The sequence below is a fragment of the Zootermopsis nevadensis genome, unplaced genomic scaffold, assembly GCF_977971745.1.
Source record: "Zootermopsis nevadensis isolate Lab colony 2312 unplaced genomic scaffold, Znev_1.0 Znev_ptg000008l, whole genome shotgun sequence".
NCBI classification, from domain to species: Eukaryota; Metazoa; Arthropoda; class Insecta; order Blattodea; family Termopsidae; genus Zootermopsis; species Zootermopsis nevadensis.
In genome coordinates this window covers 2127296-2147990 of record NW_028259140.1, presented here as the reverse complement: position 1 = coordinate 2147990, position 20695 = coordinate 2127296, and the positions used below count along the sequence as shown (strand labels likewise).

Here is a 20695-nt window from a genome sequence, read left to right as displayed (position 1 = left end):
TTGTAAAGACTGAGGGCTGATGTTTTATGAGCGGGTAATACCGACAATGTCGGCTGTACCCATTATCAGACAATGAAAGAATAACTCAAATTTTAAGATTGGAGGCACTTTTTTTTGTTTTCAAGTGACACATGTCACTGTCAATCTGACGTAAGAAATAGGCCTATTAGGTGTTATACTTCGCAAATACTTTATTCTGTCGTAAAAATGGGTTTTGACTAAAAAATATTGAAGTGTCTATCTGCATACAAATCTTTTGCTTGTGTAAAAGGCCCATTGTCGAGGAAGAATGTTTTTCTTCATATCTTTATATTTGTCTCCCATGATTCCTTTTATCTATCCCCTTTTGTGAATTCTCTTTTCCCTGTTTTCTACCGTATTCTTCCACGTAATTTTTTTATTAATTACGCCGATTACATTTACGTGAATTTCTGAGTAAGTGATAGTTTGTTTTCTTACTACAAGTTGTTTTGGTGAACTGTGTGATCATACTGTCGTGTCTCGGAACATTATGAACGCACACACGGAGTACTATAAGCACAGACAGACATCTGTCGAAACAAAAGTGAAATTGGGTTTGTTGATGTTCAGGCCGACCAATCGAAATACAATTTACAGTAACGTCAAAAAGGGATTTTCAACCCAATTGTTGTTGTAGAAGAAGGAGGCAATGATTCAACAATGAGACCTTCACATTATAAACCACATTGTTGCTGGAGTTATGTTTATATAATAATATTTTAATGGCATAGGGAAATTAGGACGCCGTCAGAATTACAATCGATACCATGATCGATTTCTATATCAAATTCTTCGATTGTTTTAATAATCTGTGAATTAAATGGATATCAGTTTGAAAACTTGTATCAGATATCTTCATGTTTTATGGATGGTCTGTACTTTACACCCCTTCTCTTATCTGCTACGCCAGGGGGTTGCAGGGGGTTGCAGGGGGTTGCATGTGCTGTGTTAGGACCTTGAAATATTGTCCGAGAAAGTGCAGTCATAATTTAGTTTATAGTGGGCAAGTGATGTGAGTGCACGTGTTTCAGGTCGGAAATGCATTGGAAAATATCTGGTAAGAATAGCTCACGAGTGGAAATTTGTTTGCACGTGGAATCAGAAATCCGGAAATCAGTACTTAATTTTGCGTTTATAAAATATTTTATTTGTCCCCAGTGAAGGGTAGTAATTTACTTATATTTTATATGTGGATTCCAAATAAAAATATGCCTACAAATAAATTATTGAGCGTTAGAAATTGGTATTTTTTACCACGAATAAGTTGCGTTAATATTCTCTTCCCCCCCTTTTTAAGTAAAACAGGCGACGAAAGGGGTGGATATGACACTTGACACGCGAGGTTATTATCAAATGCACTTTTTTCTTCGAGTATGAAACCAAATTATGTAAACTCGCTGACCGGACATTGCCCCCCCAAATGTCTCAATTTTTAAATAAAATTCTAGTTTAAAATTCACCTCAAATAGCTATTTGGATTAAATAATATAAAGTGGAAAAATTGTTTAAATGAAATCCACATTTTATGTGAGCTTTGGATGAAAATGGGCGAGCTAAAACCTACGACAGTCGCCTCTTTTAAGGGGCCCCTAAGAGACAATAAGTTTCATTTATCAGTTTAACATGTCTGTTGCAAAGCATTTAATTTTGTGAACACGCGGCACAAAAATTAAATAATCGCCTTAAAATTATTTAATTTACAATTATTAAAAAAAAAAAACCTTTCGTCATTTCTGAAAATCTGATATTCTCACAATCTAATAACAGAATTAGTTTGCGAGACAAATTATGTTCATTGCAGTAAGATTTTTTTATGTTCTCACGGCAACGATTGTGAATATGGCTGTCAGCTGGGATGTTGCACCGTGTATTCTGCTACAAATTTACCGACGTTTCGGAAGTTCTTGCTGCATCCATCATTACCCTAATGACGGAAGCAGCACTGCAACCCAGAAGACAGACATCTAGATATAGCGTATGTTTCTCCCCATTTGACCTCGTTAGGTTCCTGTTCTGTCCTTTCATTACGTGATACTGCCTTTTTATTATTTAGTGTTCTGTCTGACGACAGGTCCATATGAACAGGATCCTTCGATCCTTTTCTCGGACTGGGACCTGTTCATATACGTTCTTGGCAGATGATCCAGAAGTGGTTTGCCATTGCCTTCTTCTGTGTGTGAATGGAGTAATTGTTGGGATGCCACGGAGGAAAACTCCGTGTTGCCTAGACCACGGCCTTGCCCAACACAAGTTATAAATTCGGGCACCGCCGGGAATCGAACCCGAGACCCCCCAGGATTACAAGGCCAGCGTTCTAACCGCTAGATCACCGTGGCGGTCATTATGTGATAATGCCATTTTATTAATTTGATTAAGTTTCTATATATCATCATTATGAACAGCTTACAAGTTTATTTGAAGATTTCTGTCTTCTGGGTTGTTGCGCTGTGTAGTCTGGTTGATGTTAACCAACGTTTCAGAGGTCATACTGCCTCCGTCATCAGGGTGATGAATATTTATTTGCAGACAACATTTTCAATTCACTGTTTTCCTGTTCCTGTGTAGGTGGACATAATGAAACTGTTAGGAGAAATGGCCGATCATCATGGGGCAGTCAGCCAGCCTCTGTCTGGAAGTCGCCGAAACGCAGGATATCAGGGGACCTCATCGAAGGGTAGGAGCACGACAATTTATCTGGGGAACCACAGAACCAGGACTGCGTAGAGAACCATGTCAGTCGCGGATGGAGAAATCTGTAGAACGCGTGTACGTCTACTTCAGAGTATTGCTGCTAATGCCCTAGAATACTCAGAGGTTCCTCGAAAACTTATCGGAAAGTGAAAATCGCGCAAAGACATTAAGATTTTTTTAAATAAAATATTTATTCTACGACGTACTGAGAGTGATTAAAAGCAAATTTCTATTAATACCTAATCCCTGCCCCAAAATGATTACGTCTTGAAATAGCCTCATTATCAGAGACTCCTCGACATTAATATTTTGCAAAAATTAAAATTTTCTATCCCTGCATACATTCTACCTCCATCTATTAAGAGGCTGGAGGATCTTATCTAATATGGTCCAACAAATCCATTTATTGGCTAAAGATTTTCCAGCCTCCGTAGACATGACACATAAGCTACATTATGTGACTGTCGTATAATGGTATATAATTTAAACATTTCAGAATTGAGAATTTTAAGAATAATTGTGACTCGTCTAGTTATCAATTTCAGCTGGTGTTTTCCAAATTTATAACCATTTTTTGTTATAATCAGCTGGTATGGCTCTACAAGTGTCAGGCTGTGGTACGCAATTTGCATCTATGTCAGAAAATGTTGTTACTAATATGTTTCTGTTCCAGGGATTGTAAAGTCTGTTTATTGCAATGTTTTGTTGTTATTGCGGTGGTGGGGTGAGAGGTGGTTGCAAGTCGCGTGACAGTGGTTCTGATCAAGAAACCAGTTGGCATTTTTTCTGTTTTTTTCTAGTAAAATTTTGTACTTTTCATGAAGCTTTTAATTTTAACACAGTTGAAGTTGAGCTGTTACCAGTGAAAAAGCATTACGAATGTTGGGTCCAGGGACTGGGATTAGCCCTTTCTATCCGAACCTATCAATGTTGGTACTTTAACCCGAAGACTGGAGCAAAGCCAATTCCTTAAATGTCTTGTTTATGAATTTTAAACTATTTTAAAATTATCAGATGAACGTCACTGCCTTCCAAGTAAATTTATTTTCGCGTACGATTCAGTGGGTAATATTCTGCCAGCGTATTTTGGTGTCGAGACTATAAATACATTTTTTTTTCCGTCTTTACGACAAATGTTCGATTTAACCATGAGGGTTTACATGAGTGATTCAATTAACTTATAATTTGTCCTTATTTAATTGATGTTTTCTGAAGGGGGCGTTTTGATCGTTGAATGACAAAGCTGTGCGTGCGTCAGTACGTAACGTGGCTTCAGATGGAATCTGTGGTTAGCACAGCGGCTGCTTGTTCTGTGTAAGAAGGAATAATAATAACAAATAAAAGCTCGCTCGCATTGAGCCAAGAGAACATTCTAGTTGTATAAACTCATTTCTATTTTTAGCCATCGTATGGAAAATAACTGGCTACTGGAAATTCGTAAGATGGATTTGATGCATTTAACAGCTGCTGTCTTACAAAAATTCGGGATAATGAGCGAAACTTGTGGAATATTAAATTATGAGACTGATTTATTAACAGACAGTGGAAAAGAGATTTTAATTAATGTGATGTGCTGATGTAAGTTGTAATGTCTTGCCCAATATGAAACGTATCCGAAGAACCAAGCAGGTTAGCTCAGCACAAGCGGTAAATCAGAGACTATTAACCTCGAAACACAAGTTTCGCTTGTTATGTTGGCTGCCTTGAGGATTTTGATATTTTGAATTACGTTAGAATGTGTTGATCATGTGAAGTACGGCGAAAGTTTTTCATCACCAGTCCTCTAGATTTTTAGTTCTCAAATGTTATATAAAACATCGATTAAATCAAAATGTTATAATTATTATTGTATTGTTTAATGTTTTTATTTAGAATTATTGAATTGAATTATATTACTTAGGTATCGTATTTAGCCTATTTACTTGTGAAATATTATTCAATAACTGAATTGAATTATTATTATTATTATTATGGTACATTTATATATTTAGTTTCAATTGTTTGTTTTGTTTTTGTATTTGTAATGTTTTACTTTTATTATTATTGAAATGAATTTAATTATTTATTATATTTTATCCTGTACTCTGGTTTAGTGCTTGGCTGTTATTGGCCTTATTTGGCTGTTGTCGAGCACTTAAATAATTGAATTGAATTGAATATTTCACTGTAATCGTGAAGCAGAAAAGTATTAAAATTAGCGAAGGTAGTTACTGGATGTGGGGTAGACACTCTGGATTTTATTAAGAGTCAGTGGATTCTTTAAACACAGGAAACTTTAATATGCACAATGTACTATAAGTTTGGTCTTGCGAAAAGGACACTTACCTCGTATATAAACGTGGAGTGTTAAAATAACACAGTTCTTATTTAAATGAAGATGAAGTTCTATTCAAACATAGAATATAGTTTATTTGTACAAAACGAAGTTTGTAACTATTCAGCGAACATAAAACAAAATGGCGAATAATTATAATATAAATATTTAGATTTTGCCGCCCTTTCTATTGGACATAAACTCGTATAAACTGAAACGGAACAGCAATAATAATTATTTTTCGCCTACCAGTTTTCTCATCCTGGTACTGCAATGAAGTTACACGCAATCAGAGTATTATTACTTCTGAAAATTTCAATTGAAAACGTCGTACTACCCCTCTGGTTCCCCCTCATTCCTCAGACGCCCGTGGCGCCGCGACGCTCAGACAGTCTTGCGAATACAGACTCATCGTGAGTCTCAGATCAGAGTTCCACCCGTTCACAGCTGCGTCGTCCGGGTCCTACCTACAGCACTCACCAGCCATCGGCACACAGGTAACTTACCGGGACTTAACCTCTGTTTCCCTATTTAAATATTTTAAATACGAAAACGATAACACGTAAGTGTCCATAAAGGAAATGAAATTGTTTTGAATCCGCAAAAAGACAATGTGACTATAGGCCTAATTCGAATTGAGTAATTTGCTTAAATTCTTCCTGCATGCAATGCATTTTGGTTTCTAAGGGACAATCAACGGACTTGTAGCATCGGAGCTGTGAAGGAACGCGGAAAAATAATTATAATTGCAGTGTTAAAATTTTTCGAAGTGATTTTACGTATATAAATCATGAAATAAGGAGTTGATTTAAACATATAAATTGTGCTCGTAATAATAAAAATGTTTCTTAAAGTAAATAAGGTTCCAAAATTAGATAATAATGGAATACGAAGAAGAAACAGCCGAATTTGGGGTGTTTTAATTTTTTAATTTATTTCCGTTTTATGATTCGTAAAATTTTAATTCTTCCTTAAATTCAATGCTTCTAAAGAAAGTTGATAATTACTGTTATGTCTAGTTATTCTAAATACGTTTTAAAATTACAGCTACTTATAAATTTTATATTTAATAAACTCCTGATCCATTGATAACTGGCAAAAAAAAAAGCTAATTTGCTTTTAAATATTTTTGACATTTGTCTCTGCGAGTCCTCGACTTGTAGTGAACACAACTGTGATGTACCGAAACAATCTCCCATTAGATCAGAATTTTCAATGTGACCCAAAATACTTTGTTACAGGAATTCTGAGCCTCGTCTTTTAAAAAACTCATTTTCGTGATTTCTACACGTGTAACTTATAACCCACGATAAAATCTGTCTACGAAAAGTCAAACGGAAAATTTGTATAAATAAATCTAATTATGCAATTAGATATAGGTTACTTAAATATTACTGATACCGACAATTGAAATATGTTGATGTGTGTTTGAACTACAAAGTCACTACTTACGTCAAAGTGGGGAAAGTAACCTTAAAACAAAAAACTTTTTACGATTTTGCAATTTCTGAGTAAAACTGCGATAGTTCATGAATATATTCTCACTGTCGTGAGGAATTAGGTCACTGGTAGTCAATGCACGAGAGTTACTTATTTTTGAGCTTGGGATCTTTGCGATTGGAGTTTAAAATTTGGATACGATCCGTCTAAAGGTGGATTTCGGACGTTTCGGCAAACATTGAATTTGTCCGATGTGTAATTCTTCAGGAGATATATATAGAATTATTAACGAGAAATAAATAAAGGTGCCGATGCTCAGGCACATGGATTAGGAAATAAATTAGTTAATTTATTATTTAAAATAATAATTTTCTCCCAGAACTTTTATTTCTGAATACAAACCGAGAACGTCTGATGGTTTATTCGAGTGGTTGCGGACATTAAAACTTCTAAGGAGAAATGTAAGCACAAGATTAAATGTCAGATCACTGAAGATTTACATTCGGGGTTGTGACAATTCATCCATACAGATATATTTTCTGCTGATGGTTGCACAATGAAAAATCATTATACTTTTCTAACTTTATTTCCGACTAGTTTGTGTCATACTTTTTAATTAAAAATTTTAATGATTAATTTAAAAAAATAATTAGCGGGATATATAATAACTATTTGTCATTTAATGTCAGTGTGGGATACGTCTGTATATAAATGTGGCCTGAAGTTTGTGTCCGCCTTCTAGGTAGAAATGACTTTGTCAAAATTTCCGTGCCTGATAAATGATAATTTTTTTTAATATTATTACCGAGCATTAATGATTGCGTAAAAACTAGGACAGATTGACCGAGGCTTTCAGAAGTTAAATATGACTGTAGTAGAGCAGGGCCCGAACCTGTCCCAATTTTCGCTGTAACACAATCAGGAGGGCTGTGTATGGGAGCAGACAGCAGGGCAGAGACTATAATTAGAAGGTGAGGGTCTCTTTCGAGGCTATTTCTGGCCATCACTCACGTCACGAATGGCCTCTACTAACATCCGAGAACGCAATCGGTACAGTCCCTCCAAAACATAAAATAAAAGGTTGTTCATTTTGAGGCTACCCTAAATAAGGGATCAGATGCGATGTCATTCTCATAACTGATGAGATTTCTTTTGGATTTGATGAAAAATACTTTTTGACAGATGTCTGGTTATGCGAGAAATATTGTCACACTATACTTTGACGTAGATCACGGCTGGATACATATATATATATATATATATATATGCACACACACATACAACCCTCGATTTGCGTAATATAACAAAATTAAGTTTCGTCACAATTTTTTTATTAGTCTAATTGTATTTTGCTTTCAGTTCGTTTTAAACTTGGTATATACTATTTCCACGGAGGTCTACTCGGGTGTCATGTTTGGGTACAAACGTTTCGGATGAAAATAATGCTTCCACTATCAGGGCTGAAATCTAATTCCTTTCGCTTTTGGATAAAGTAACATTTTACTGCAAACATTAAGTGTATATTTGCGCTTGTTAGTGTTACCCTGATCCTTGATTTATGTGATTCATGGGATAATGAAATAAAAACATTTGAAGAGTGCGGTAGGAACTACTTTTTAAACGGGGGGTGGAGGGTGGAGGGAGGAACAAATTTTGATTTGCAGCTACGAAGGTAAACAGGCTGAGTACAGATAGGTTTAATGAAGGTAAATCATTTGGAAGTGGAGTAGGGGAGAATGTGAATATGATATTACTCCGTTAGTGCACGATTTAGAATCCCGATATTAGCCTAAGAAGGGCGACTATTAGTAAGTGCTTTAGGGCGGAATTATTTTATAGGCACTGGCAGGCTTGAATTAGAAGCACGCAGTTGAAACCGAAGCTCGTCTAAATGATACGATTTAAGAATTCAGTCCGTACCTAAAAGAAAACACCCAACTTCACCATTACAGAGATAGGTTAAAACTTTTCAAGCAAATAACAGCTGAGAATCGTACGAAATCCACAAATACACTCGGGATTGTTAGAACAAGTGGTACATATAGTTACCGATGGCTATTTAAAGGTTAGTTAGGAAGGTGTTTCTTTATATTTCATTATTCTCTATCGTATTTTTAGTTAACGGTTTCTACGTCGATTCAACTCGTTCATTTAGGACGACCTCTTAAATGAAAGACCATTTTGTCTGTACTTAAAGAAGACGGCATTACAAGATAACTGGCACAATTCCATGCCCTGAACGGAATTCGAAACTGCGGTCCCAAGTGGTCAAAGACTGCGATCTCCGCTGCGGCTAAAAGTCACCAGTGAATCTCCTTTGTGATTGTCCCGACTATGACTTTACACTTTACTTCTACCAAAACTCTTGGTGTCGTATGGAATTGTGCCAACGTTCATACGTACAAAACCTTTAGTGCATACAAAATACAAAAAGAATTCGTTCCGTGAGTGCGATGCCACTCCCAAACTTCAATTGGCCTCATCACACACTCATTAACTCACTTCAATTTGCCTCTCACTCACAAACCTCACCCCCACTCATTAACCTCACTTCAATGTTCCTCTCACTCACAAACCTCACCCCTAATCATTAACTTCACTTCAATGTTTCTCTCACTCACAAACCTCACCCCACTCATTAATATCACTTCAATTTGCCTCTCACTCACAAACCTCACCACACTCATTAATATCACTTCAATTTGCCTCTCACTCACAAACCTCACATCCACTCATTAATCACACTTCAATTTGCCTCTCACTCACAAACCTCACCCCCACTCATTAACCTCACTTCAATGTTCCTCTCACTCACAAACCTCACCCCCAATCATTAACTTCACTTCAATTTTCCTCTCACTCACAAACCTCACCCCCACTCATTAACCTCACTTCAATTTGCCTCTCACTCACAAACCTCACCTCATTTTGTATGCGTTCCTTATCTCTGCTATGAGTTTTGCATCAGTCTATAGTTTTATCGGAGTCGTATTAACTAATCTTCGTTTGGCAATGGATGGGGCGAGTGCCGCAAATTTCTGACACGTCTTAGGCAAGACACAAGTATTCCGAACCTCGACTCGTCGTGCAACTGCATTTTCAGAGCACATTGTCTTCTCGTGATAGGAGAAAGAGTTCTAGCAGGTGCTGCAAACGACCATTTGCTGTTCTCCATTTCTCATCCACTGTCCTGTAATCTGAGTCATGCTCTAGAGGCGCATATCAAGTCTTAAACGCGTGTCGTAGCACAAAAATAATTCCACGAAGGATGAAAAGTATCCAAATAATAATGAAAAAATACAGCTCCTACCTCAAAGAAAACGCAACAGTTCTTCATTACAAAGGTCAGTGGTTAATGCTCTTTTTTTCTTCTGAGAATCATAACAAAGCACATAATCATATTATTTGCGGACCGAATTCTTAAACATTAATTGGACGAGATTCTGCTTCAAATGGTCTTGACGTTGTCAAATTAAATTCATCAAAGTTCTAAACATTTTAATGGGTTATGAAGATGATTTGTAAACTTTTTGTTGCAGTACAAATTCGAACGAGAGTTTTCCACCGTCAATTTTCATGATGCTGAAGAACCATTTGGATATCATAGGCAGGAATGAGCCGATACAGAGAAAAGCGAGGTTCTGGCAGTCTTACGTGAGGGCTCTAAAAGGTTAGTAAATGAACAAGTTTATGAAGTCAGTGACAATTAAACCAGGCTCAGCAACAGAGGAGCTGGTGCGAGGTTTCTGATTCCAAAAATGTTCCGCTGACAGACGTTAACACCTAGCATAATCGAGCATAAGTGACGTATCTTAAGAGGGGATTTATTCCTAAACCATGTGGGCGTAAAACTGATGTGGATTTTCCTGTTGTAGGCACGGACGATATGCGAGCTCATGATCGCGTCTCGTCCCGTCCACGTGGCGTCTTCCGGCCGCTATTGTCCGACTTCCCCGAGCTGTCGAGCGGGTGGCCTTACAGCAAGTCCATTTACGACGAACCAATCCACGCCGTAGACCGCATCTCCGTACCGGGCTACCGCTACCTGCCCGTATCTCGCGAGACCTACGGCTACTCACCGCGCAACCTCTACCCGGCGCCCTACAGGCCGGGTACGTACTGAGCGGATCCGCGCTGTGGGCCCACACCAGTCTCGGAAAGGGGGTCGGGGGCCTTGGGGGGGTCAGGGGGGCGTCGAGAAACATCCAGAAACATTGCAATGCAGGGATTGGGGTGGGACATAGATTCTTCGGGTGCTGTGCGACCAACTCTCGTCTCCATAGAGATCGGGAGTCCTGCTTCGTTTTGAAACAGTTGAAAGTGGTTTGAAGTAGTTTACTTAATTATATCGTTTCTTTTTTGTTCATGCTTTTGCTTCTAATCTTAGTGGAAATTTTTGTACAATTCTTAATCAGCCATTTTCACACTTCAAAACTTAAGCATACTTAATTAAGGGTCTTGGAAAAATAAAATACCTCGTACGTTAATTTGAACCTTGACTAGACCGAGCCAATCTAAATATTCCGCCGTCCTGTGTACGAGCATAAATACATTCACGACCCAATAACAGACAACAAACATCTAGAGAGAATATTCTATATAACATAATATAAACATAATATATTATGTGAATATAAATACACAAACCAACATATGTTACAATGTTAACTATTACTTTTTGTAAACATTCTATCTATCTCCACTTGTATATTTTAAAACTAGTAGCTGAGTGTTTTATTATCAAATTATGTTTATTGGTTTATGTATATATATATATAAATATCTAAGACAGAAACCGTTTTGAAAGTTCATGTACTTAGGTCACTGCATTTTTAACGCCAATAAAATGTTTTTGACCACAACGACGGAATGTGGAGTCACCGATTCTCTGTCAAAAGCTTGAAGATTTTTCTTGAGGCGGATTACCGAAAGTCGCTTTCGTGAGTAGCTGATGCTGATTTTTTTTAATTTTACTTAATTTTTCCAGCTTCCAGCACTTGACAGAGAATGGTTTTTTATTTTTCAGTTTTTAACGTAAATTTTCAAACTTGCATTAATGCACCCTTCAAACAAACACTTCTTCCATTTTACATGGTCAAGCTTCAATTTTATTGGAACTGACGATAATCCCACTAAAGCATGGCATAATAACCAATCAAACTCTAATACAGACCACCCCACCCCCCCACTCAAAAGAGAGCTTAAGCCACAAACACATTACAGCCTAAATACTGAAAAAAGATGGCATTTAAACCATTAATATTTTAAATTATGTAAAACGAAATTTTGACCATGTAAATAGGCCTTTCCTAGCGTATTTTAAAGCCCTGCATATTCACAGCATACGTTGTCTTGCTTAATGTTTTTAACGTCTAATTAAGGTTATTTAGGTTGAAATTTATTTATTACTCGCTTTATGCTTATTGATTAATTAATATGCAAGCTATGGAATGGCAGGTTGACGTGTTTGGTGTCCTTCCAGATCCCATCCCAGTAATGAATATTTCCCTCGCTAAACTTCTAGAAATAACACTCGGCTCAATGAGAAGGTGAGCTGAAAACTCGTTTCCTTTCAGGCCAGTCTTATACATTGCAGAAACACACATGACAAGAAACCCGACAAATCTGCAAAAGATGTTCATATTATTATTGTGTGACATTTTTGTACGAACGAGATTTTTAATATTATCCCCGCCCACCTGCTATAAACGCCGACTGCCAGAAATGGCATTTGGTACAAGAAGAGGACATACTTCAATTTTAAACTTTAATCGTCATTTTCATAGAATATGAAATTGAACACAGTTCTTTACTGAAGATCACTAAGAAGATATTTGAGAAGATATTGTAATGGCAGGTGGTAAGAGCTTATTCTTAACAGATACTCTCCCCCTTTCCTCTGTAAACAAGTTTGGATGTGGGCAACTCTGTTTGTGCATGCGAGCATGCATCCTCCTTCTTTATCGAGCATGATTTAGATTGAAGCCTGTTTCAGAGACCATTTAACATAACCTAAAAAAATAAAAAGATTTGTGACGGTACATCTAAAAGTTTTTGAGCGTTATCCTGTGGTTTCATTTATTATTTTGTGATCATCCAATGACTTCGTGTTTGGACTCATTACGTGCCCTGCAAGTACTCAAAAATATTAGATTGTTGAATGATGTGTGATTTATTTGTATTTGTAGACAATGTTTGACGTAAAATGTAACAGTTCGGACCTCCGACTGCCTGCAATTAGAAAGAGAGCGTACGAAACTTACATTTCTTTGTTTTACTGAGGCTGTAGAAATGAGTCCTGTGATTTGTGTAAAGGACGATGCTCCAGGATTGGTCCTTTAACCCAATGGTCTAATTAGCCATCCAAAAGCCCACGTCGCTAGCTTATATAATTAGTGTTAATCGTTTGAAGCCGAATCGCTTCTAAGTATATAAGAATTAAGTCCCTACCGCAAAGAAAACACAACACGTTACCATTACAGGAACCAGTTTTTTAAAGCTATTTGGAAAATATTTCTTGTTTACAGTGAAAATTATATGAATTCTATAAATACAAAATGAAGCAAATGACACATATTTACAGATCGTTTGAAGGTGATGGGGGCAGGGTAGATCCTAGGGACTTCTTACCACAGCCTCAGAGGGTTAGAGCATTATAAAGATTTGTAAGTTATATAACGGGAATAAGGCCTTTCGGAAAATTAAGTGACTTTATGAACAGCCATCACGACAAGAAACCTCTGTTGCAGTTTTGGGGGTCCGATTTTGAAACGTTAGTTATATCAGATATTAAACCCACCCTGTATGTTGCGCCATATTTTGCACTGTAGACTCTAGAAGTTCCTGGTATTGGGGCGGTCAGACATTCTGCTTGAATTCGGTGTGTCGGTCCATCAAACGTTTAAAAATGACCCTGCATCCAAGTCTTTGGAATGTGGGGATTTTTTTTGAGATAAGTACCCTTAATCTGCCTTGACTGGATTAAGATCATTAATCGTGTTTCTTGATATCATGAAATGAAGATTTTCGATATGCCCTTACAGTCAAATTGATGGCGTTCACATTTGAAGTGATAACACTATCTCAGGGGATACTGTGCACATGATTTCCCAGAGGTTAAGCCGTTCTACATCCGAAGCATCTGTTTTGTGCTCGGAAGGCCATGGTTTCGATCGGGGAAACCCGTAGCGTGACTATTTTTCTCATTTACTATATTATTCAAATGTTGCCACAGGGAGTAAAGAAAGCCAAGGAAGCATTACCTTTCTTTCTTTCTTTCTTTCTTTCTTTCTTTTCTTTTCTTTTCTTTTCCTCTTTTCGTTTAATGTTCCTTCTCTATTCTTCTTATCGCTCTTAACTCTCATTTCTTTTAATCTACTTTCTTCTCCGAGGAAGGAAGAAAGGAAGATATAAAAGACATACCGGATTCCCTAAATTAGCGAAAGATTTGAAAGACGAAATTATCACTTTTACACATAAGAGAAACACGTGTGAACTTCGTTGACCACATGCAAAGAAACTTGAATGTTGTGTGACTATTTTTTTCGTTCATAAGATATCGTATGTGTTATCAATAAATAATTAGACTCCTTTTAAGTCGTCCACTAATTTAAAGACACCCTGTACAATAGTTTTTTTTCTATCTTTATTTTGCCCTTTATGGACAAAAAAGTTGTTAAGAACGACGAAGACGGGACATGGTGTAGAAAGAGTGTAAGGGGCCCGATGTTTGTGTTCTATTTATTTTTTTAACAGAGGCGTAAACAGTTGCAGGAAAATAAAAATAAAATAAATAAAAAAATATATGAAGTAAGAGAAAGAAATATTTATCTTCCTTCTATTAATTTGTAATTTTATCCGACCGTCATCATATTAAAATGTACGGAATGTGTGAAACTTAGGGCTCATATATTTTTTCACTTTTGTTTTCTGGGGGTGCCGTCTGAGTTATTTTTTAAAGGGAAAGAAAATATGCAGGCAGAATTTCGAGGAGTGTCTAAGGACCGTGCCATTTGAAACGATAGTAATTTTATCTATGAAAAATTTGTTCATCTGAATTAATTACACTAACAAATTATGAAAAATTACCGCGTCACCTGCATGTTTTAACACATTTATAATAAATTCAATCGTCAATATGACTGCCTCTTAGGATGTTAAGCCATGTCATCTGGAAAAAAAAAGTTTACTGAACTTTTAGAGTGCTAACTGCCTCGCATTGCCCTGTTGATTGAGGCAGTACTTACCTCTGAAACGTCGGCTAATTTCTACGACACTACACGGCGTGACGACCCAAAATACAGCCATTTTCATACTCGTCGCTGTATAAAGAAGGGGACATTTACATATTCAGATACATAATATGGCTAGACCAGTACAGTTCTTGTGGTACCTTTCGTCATTGATACATGTGGGGATCTGAAGATGTAATACCGATAAACCGACGGCCTAGTTTCGTTCTGTAGTCTAGCTACAAGACTTGAGTCATGACCCCGGTAAGAAAATTCCAGAGTCTACAGAGCCTCGGCAGAATTTTGGCGAACATACGCGAATGGCGATTGGTGATTAGTTTTGTTGCTTAATGTGTTGTGGTGTGCATTCAGCGCCTGTGTACGACGCAAAAAAGGCTTGGGACGACCACCTCAATCGCCTGGCGGACATTGATCGTCAGTATCCGAGCAAGAGTCCTTTGATAGCGCGACACATCGCACCATTGCCCGAACGAGAGTCCTACTCAGCTGAACCCAAGGACAAAGTTGCTTACAACTACGCTGGTAAGTCGCAACTTATCCTGAAATGGCCCAAAGCATGTAAGAAATAATTGTACTTTTTTGTTGTTGTTAAGTAACACTGGACACAGAAAACAGAACCAGATTTGGACTAAACCTTGATTTTTATTTCCGTGCTAGAATTATTGTGAAAGGAGAAAAATTAGTTACGCCTTTGACTTTAGTCACAGATCACGAAGAAAATAAATACCTCGAAGACCTAGATGTAGATGGCAAAATAATATCAAAATAAGGCTTCAAAGTTTTTCCTTTACGACACTTAACGTAGGTTATTCTTGCACTAATATTATCCGAGGTCATTCTGGAGCATCAGTGAGCCTAGTCGTGCATATTGCATATCCCCCTAGAGAAAACCCTCAGGGTGTGGACTGCTTCAGAGTCGAACTGTGGTTCAGAGGACGAAAGACCTTTCGTTCTGAAGTAAAGGACTCTGTTCCATGCTCAATTTGGTTACTGATAACAGAAAAAGGCTTCTTATCGTCGACTTGGGCGTCGCAGTGCATGATGGGAAAAATCTCAACAGGTTACTTCCGTCTTCAACCGATACTTGTTTAGGTTTCGGAAAGAAGTACCTGAGGAAAATAGTGTATAATGCAAAGAGGCGTAAGTCTTTAAAGTTCAAGAAACGTAAAACCATTTTCGGAAAGTCCTCATGAATCTCGCTTGATATTTTTTTTTTAAAAAAAATTTATACAAGTTAACTTAAGGCTTAGCTCTTATACTTAATACGGAGCACAGGATGTAAATTAGCGATTATACTTCAGTTGTAATTTTTAAACTTAACGCCGTCTTATTCTGTCACCGGTGAACTGTTCACTTCTGTTTTGCAGGTGTGCCTATCTACAGTCGGGGAGGGTACACGCGACGTCCTTTGACGGAGCTGTTTAAGCCTTCCAGTTTCCTTCCTCTATCACGACTGACAAGCGACCCTTGGTGGTGGGCTTACCCCTCTCTACGTCCTTACACTTTGCCCTTCAGCTGGCATAAGAGTCCCTTCTATCTACGTGACAGCTACTTGTCTCCCGTCAAGAGGACCTATCTATGGGGACAACATCCTATCAGGCCATTTGGTAAGCGAATTTTGTTTCTTTCTCTGGAATTGCTGAGGTCATCCATTTGATGTCCATGTCTCTGTAAACATTACAAGTGGGCAGGTTTTATACATTATTTTGCGAATTTTACATTTTGTATGTTGCTAATTGATCAGACCTGTTAGAGTCAGATACAATAAGCCTGCCCTTAATGTTAAAACAGACCGAAATAGTGTGTTTCAGCTTCAACGACATTTGTAAGAATAAGAAAATGTATGTTTTTCGTATCCTGCGCTATTATATCTTCATTTGTTATTGTCTTTTCCAGCTCATATCTACTGATTCTCTGACCTCCCGCCAGACAGCGCCACTTCAATATTACAGATCATTGGTTGTGTTGAAGAGCTAAAAGACTCACGTATCCTGTTCTGAATTGACACAAATCAAAATTCTTCAAGTTAAATTAACTCTTCTCATATTTGGTTAACACACGTTTGTTATGCGTCTTATAATTAGTGTTATTTATTCTTGGATCTCATTACTAACTCAGTAATTCCATTGGAATGCGAGTCAGGATATAACTAACCTTTCCTCCCGCCATTTTGCAGAAGGACTCATTGTCACTTGTTGGTTATAAATGTATAATTCCAATATAAAGGCTAAACAAACCTTAATTATCCACTGGAATGTTATATGTATGCATCATTGTTGGAGTAAATCATTAAAAAAAAGTAATATTCATAGCTACATGTTCTCCGTATTAAGAGTCATCCCTTGTTTGGTTTCACAGCATTGTAATATAGATGACTGTTTACGTCCACTGGTTGTCTCAACAACCTGTTAAGAAGTGATTCCTATAATTTAAAAATTAGACTTGGAATATGTTATATAAAAGCTAATGTATGTATGATTAAATTCACTTCAGGTTTTAATATCTTAGTCCTGAAGAGACTCAGTAACTTTTTACTCGAAACATATTCAAAGGAATATAAAAGAGAAATATCTGAAGTCGGAGATTGATATAATGCAAACAAGAAACAATGAGCAGAAACGTACGCCATTTTACTTCAACACAACCAGCAGCAAGGATTATTTATTCGACTGCCAAGACAGAAATTCATTTACAAGGTCAGGTGATGACATTCACTTAAAATGGTGTTTTAACATCTGATCATGTACAAGTAATATATTTTTTTAAACATATTTTGGCTTATGAATATCGTATGTAAAATAATCTGTCCATTACCAAATGATATACATATTTATTGTACACGTGTGTAAAATTCCTTATACAAATAAACAAAAGATTTCTGTCTACACGCGTTATTGTAAAATACTTTCAACTTCCGAAACGTTTTCTTTGTATGTATTGAATGTAATTAAGAATTTGAATCATTTATTTGTCATTGATTTCCTGAATTATTTTAATTTATAGGCATTATAACATGTGATCCATTTCTAAAACTTATATTCCTTTAATTTTCTGGTAATTTAAAACTGAAGATATGTCTTTCAGAATGATGCAAATATATTTTTTTTGTAACATATGTAGTGTTAAGAAGAACACCTTGTTGTGTATTTGGCGACGTTGGAAGATATCAACGTTTCGGAGAATCTTACAGTCTCCATCTTCAGGGCTGAATACAATACGTTCCTCTAGAACGTTGATACGCTAGAATATTACACGGCTTTGCACAGAGGAAATCACATCCATAGAACAATAGATTGCATAATAATTTCTATCTGGGATTTTAGAATAAAATCCTAGTCACGGAGTGGATTCAGTCGTACCAACGCCTGAAGGCGGAATTGTTTAAGAATCAGTTCCAATTATGAACAGGTCAGAGGTTCCAATCCATGGCAGAAGATGACAATTACTATAATAACTTTTATTACGAGTTATATCTTGGACGTGTGTGATGTATTTAATAGACACGGAGGACAATGGACGTCCTAACTCAACATGAAGACTTCAACAATAGTAAGGCCATTACTTATGGAACTTGCTGGATAATCGCTTGGCATTGTATTGCTTAATTGTTAATAGACTTCGAACGCTATAGTATATTGATATATTTAAAGCTTAACAATTGTTGGTTTTTCATTAATAACAATTGCAGCAGCTTTATAATAGACTACTGCTAACATTAAGGCAAAATCATTCTTCTGTATTAAAACTAAAAGGCTTAAATCATCTATAATACTAACGAGTGGATCTTTCGCTGATTTTAAATCATTCAGAACGTGAAATTAACCAATCGCTTTCATCTAATGCCGAGATCTGGGATTCCAGTAGCTTTGTTTGGGCGATTTCATGGCGTGAGGGGCAAATTTGTCTTTGCTGCTAACAATAAACAAGTGAACGTTATTCCGTTACGTCTAATGTTATTCAAATAAAAAAACGGTTTGTCTAACGCTTTCTTGCGCCATTTAAATGTGTGTGTGGTAATGTTGGCGGGAAAATTAACGCTTTAAGGACAGTGGTACCTATTTATACCATTTGCTTTAGCAGTGTATTTATAGTTTATTATAACATTAGAATTTTAAAGTTTGTACTTTACATCTAATTTTTCTTTGTCCGATGTCTAGACCCAATCTTCAGACTCAGGAATGCGAAGAAGTCCTTAGAATCCAATCTGAACCATCTGGATCAAACCGTAAACCTTTACCAGTGTGAGGAAAATTTTACAAGGACTCGTCCCAGAGTTCAACGAGTGAGGGAGCCGACGCCAATTGAAGAAGGTAAAGACGCCATATGCACTCAGAAAATTTATAAACTAAATTTGGTGAGAGCGAATGGTTCTGGATGTCTTAATGATTTTTCCTCCTTCTAACACGACATGACCTGACCTTTGCTGCAGGTCATCCTGTTTACTCTCCTGGCGTGCGTCGTCCCTTGTCGGATCTTCTACAGCCTCTCGATGAAAATCCCTTTTCGAAGATCTCCCGCGAACCCTGGTGGTGGAGATACCCCTCCCTCCGCCCACACATCGAAGAATTAAAGGCTCTACCTTCGTATCTGAGGGGCAGTTACCTGTCCCCCGTGAAGAGCACCTTCAGATGGTACGAACATCCATTCCGACCTTACGGTAAGGCCAGTCACCAAGATCCACTTTAATATTATCCTCCCATCTACAGCAATGTCTCCAAAGTAGTCGTTTTAACCTCCAGATATTACATCGATAATTTTGTATGCATTTCTTATTTCCCTGTGCGTGTTACTTGATTCGCGCAACTTGTCATCCTGGATTTGACCATCCTGATAACAAATATGAAGCTCAAAATTGTGTACTTTGTAGTCATTTCTTCCCTTGTTATAAATATTTTCTCAGACCACTTTTCTCAAACATTCTTCCTGTGCTTTTAAGGTGGCCCTACGCTATCAAATTCTTATTCAAATTTGCCTGTGCATTTCCCGCTCTTAATCACGAATTTAAATTATTTTTTTAATAATGTCGTTCCCAAATAACTTAGCCTTGCCACAGGATTTAACCTGTAACTTGTTACATTTTGGCACACCCTGTTGGACAGGACCCGTGACCCAGTCTTTCTATTACTACCTGTGGCGTAGGACTCACTTGGAGAACAGACTGGACGAAATTGATGGCAGAATTCGAGAAGCCATCAATCCTCCAGCCCATCTAGTTTAGTAAGTACTTTGCTGACGTAACAATTTTACAATTAAAAATTTAGTCAGTATCTGAAAACACGCAAATTACTACAACCAGTCTCTCGACAGAGATTCAAACCTCAGACCACCCTGATACAAAGCGGGGTATCTTATTTAACGACGTTTTTCCAACTGTAAAGGTTACATACTGTGTCATGATTTGGAAAAATAATCGTGGGTAATGGACAGTAGGGATTCAGAAGGAGCCGGTCGTACTTAAAGTTATTACCTGGTGTCCACATTTTTGTAAGGCATCTGTAAATATGCCAGGAATCGAAACGTGGATTACAATTGAAGGACCAATTTTTGCTACAAAATATGTTTTCTATTTTGTTTCAGCCCGTGAGATGATGATAAGATGAAGATGGAACCCTGTGGGACAGATCTACTCAATATTAAAAATAAATCCTTTTATCTCAATCTGAAAATCATGGCTGTATTATAGCAAATATAACTCTTTATTCCATTACAGTTCTGATTCACTTTAAATGAAATTCATATTTCCCTATAGAATAGTCGTATTTTAAAACGTGAATATACAAGATTTTCTAACAAATTATGGCCATGTTTAAATTTTATAACCCAAATAATTTCCGAAACATAGCACGCTCAGTATTGATTGTTGTTTCAGAATAAAACATCCTCTCCGAAGCTTAATTCATCTCTAATTTACCATTGCTTATAATTATTACGCTTAATTATCGACTTAAAATCGATTTATTTCCGATGAGAATCCTAA

The 20695-nt window shown here is 37.0% G+C and overlaps 2 protein-coding genes and 1 long non-coding RNA gene across 4 annotated transcripts; 2 read left to right on the top strand and 1 right to left on the bottom strand.

The window, feature by feature from the left end:
• The first annotated feature begins 1051 nt into the window (after window positions 1–1051).
• On the top strand, window positions 1052–20427 carry LOC110835160 (uncharacterized). Its single transcript, XM_087344645.1, has 6 exons — window positions 1052–1078; window positions 2587–2695; window positions 18876–19028; window positions 19148–19375; window positions 19818–19935; window positions 20296–20427. Exons 2-6 carry the CDS (start codon window positions 2596–2598, stop codon window positions 20300–20302), a joined length of 606 nt encoding a protein of 201 aa, XP_087200771.1. The 5' UTR covers window positions 1052–1078; window positions 2587–2595; the 3' UTR covers window positions 20303–20427.
• Window positions 8192–10006, bottom strand: LOC147874448 (uncharacterized). Its single transcript, XR_015534033.1, has 2 exons — window positions 9237–10006; window positions 8192–9139 (listed from the first exon to the last, which is right to left on the bottom strand). It is a non-coding gene; the product is annotated as an uncharacterized LOC147874448 (long non-coding RNA).
• LOC110835152 (uncharacterized) lies at window positions 10012–17603 on the top strand. Of its 2 annotated transcripts, XM_087344644.1 has the most exons (5): window positions 10012–10136; window positions 10342–10578; window positions 15070–15240; window positions 16086–16325; window positions 16615–17603. In XM_087344644.1, exons 1-5 carry the CDS (start codon window positions 10043–10045, stop codon window positions 16626–16628), a joined length of 756 nt encoding a protein of 251 aa, XP_087200770.1. In that variant the 5' UTR covers window positions 10012–10042; the 3' UTR covers window positions 16629–17603. The 2 variants fall into 2 exon arrangements, with proteins under 2 accessions (XP_087200770.1, XP_021930776.2); XM_022075084.2 differs by lacking the exons at window positions 15070–15240; window positions 16086–16325; window positions 16615–17603 and having other exon boundaries at window positions 10342–10779.
• Window positions 20428–20695: the final 268 nt, after the last annotated feature.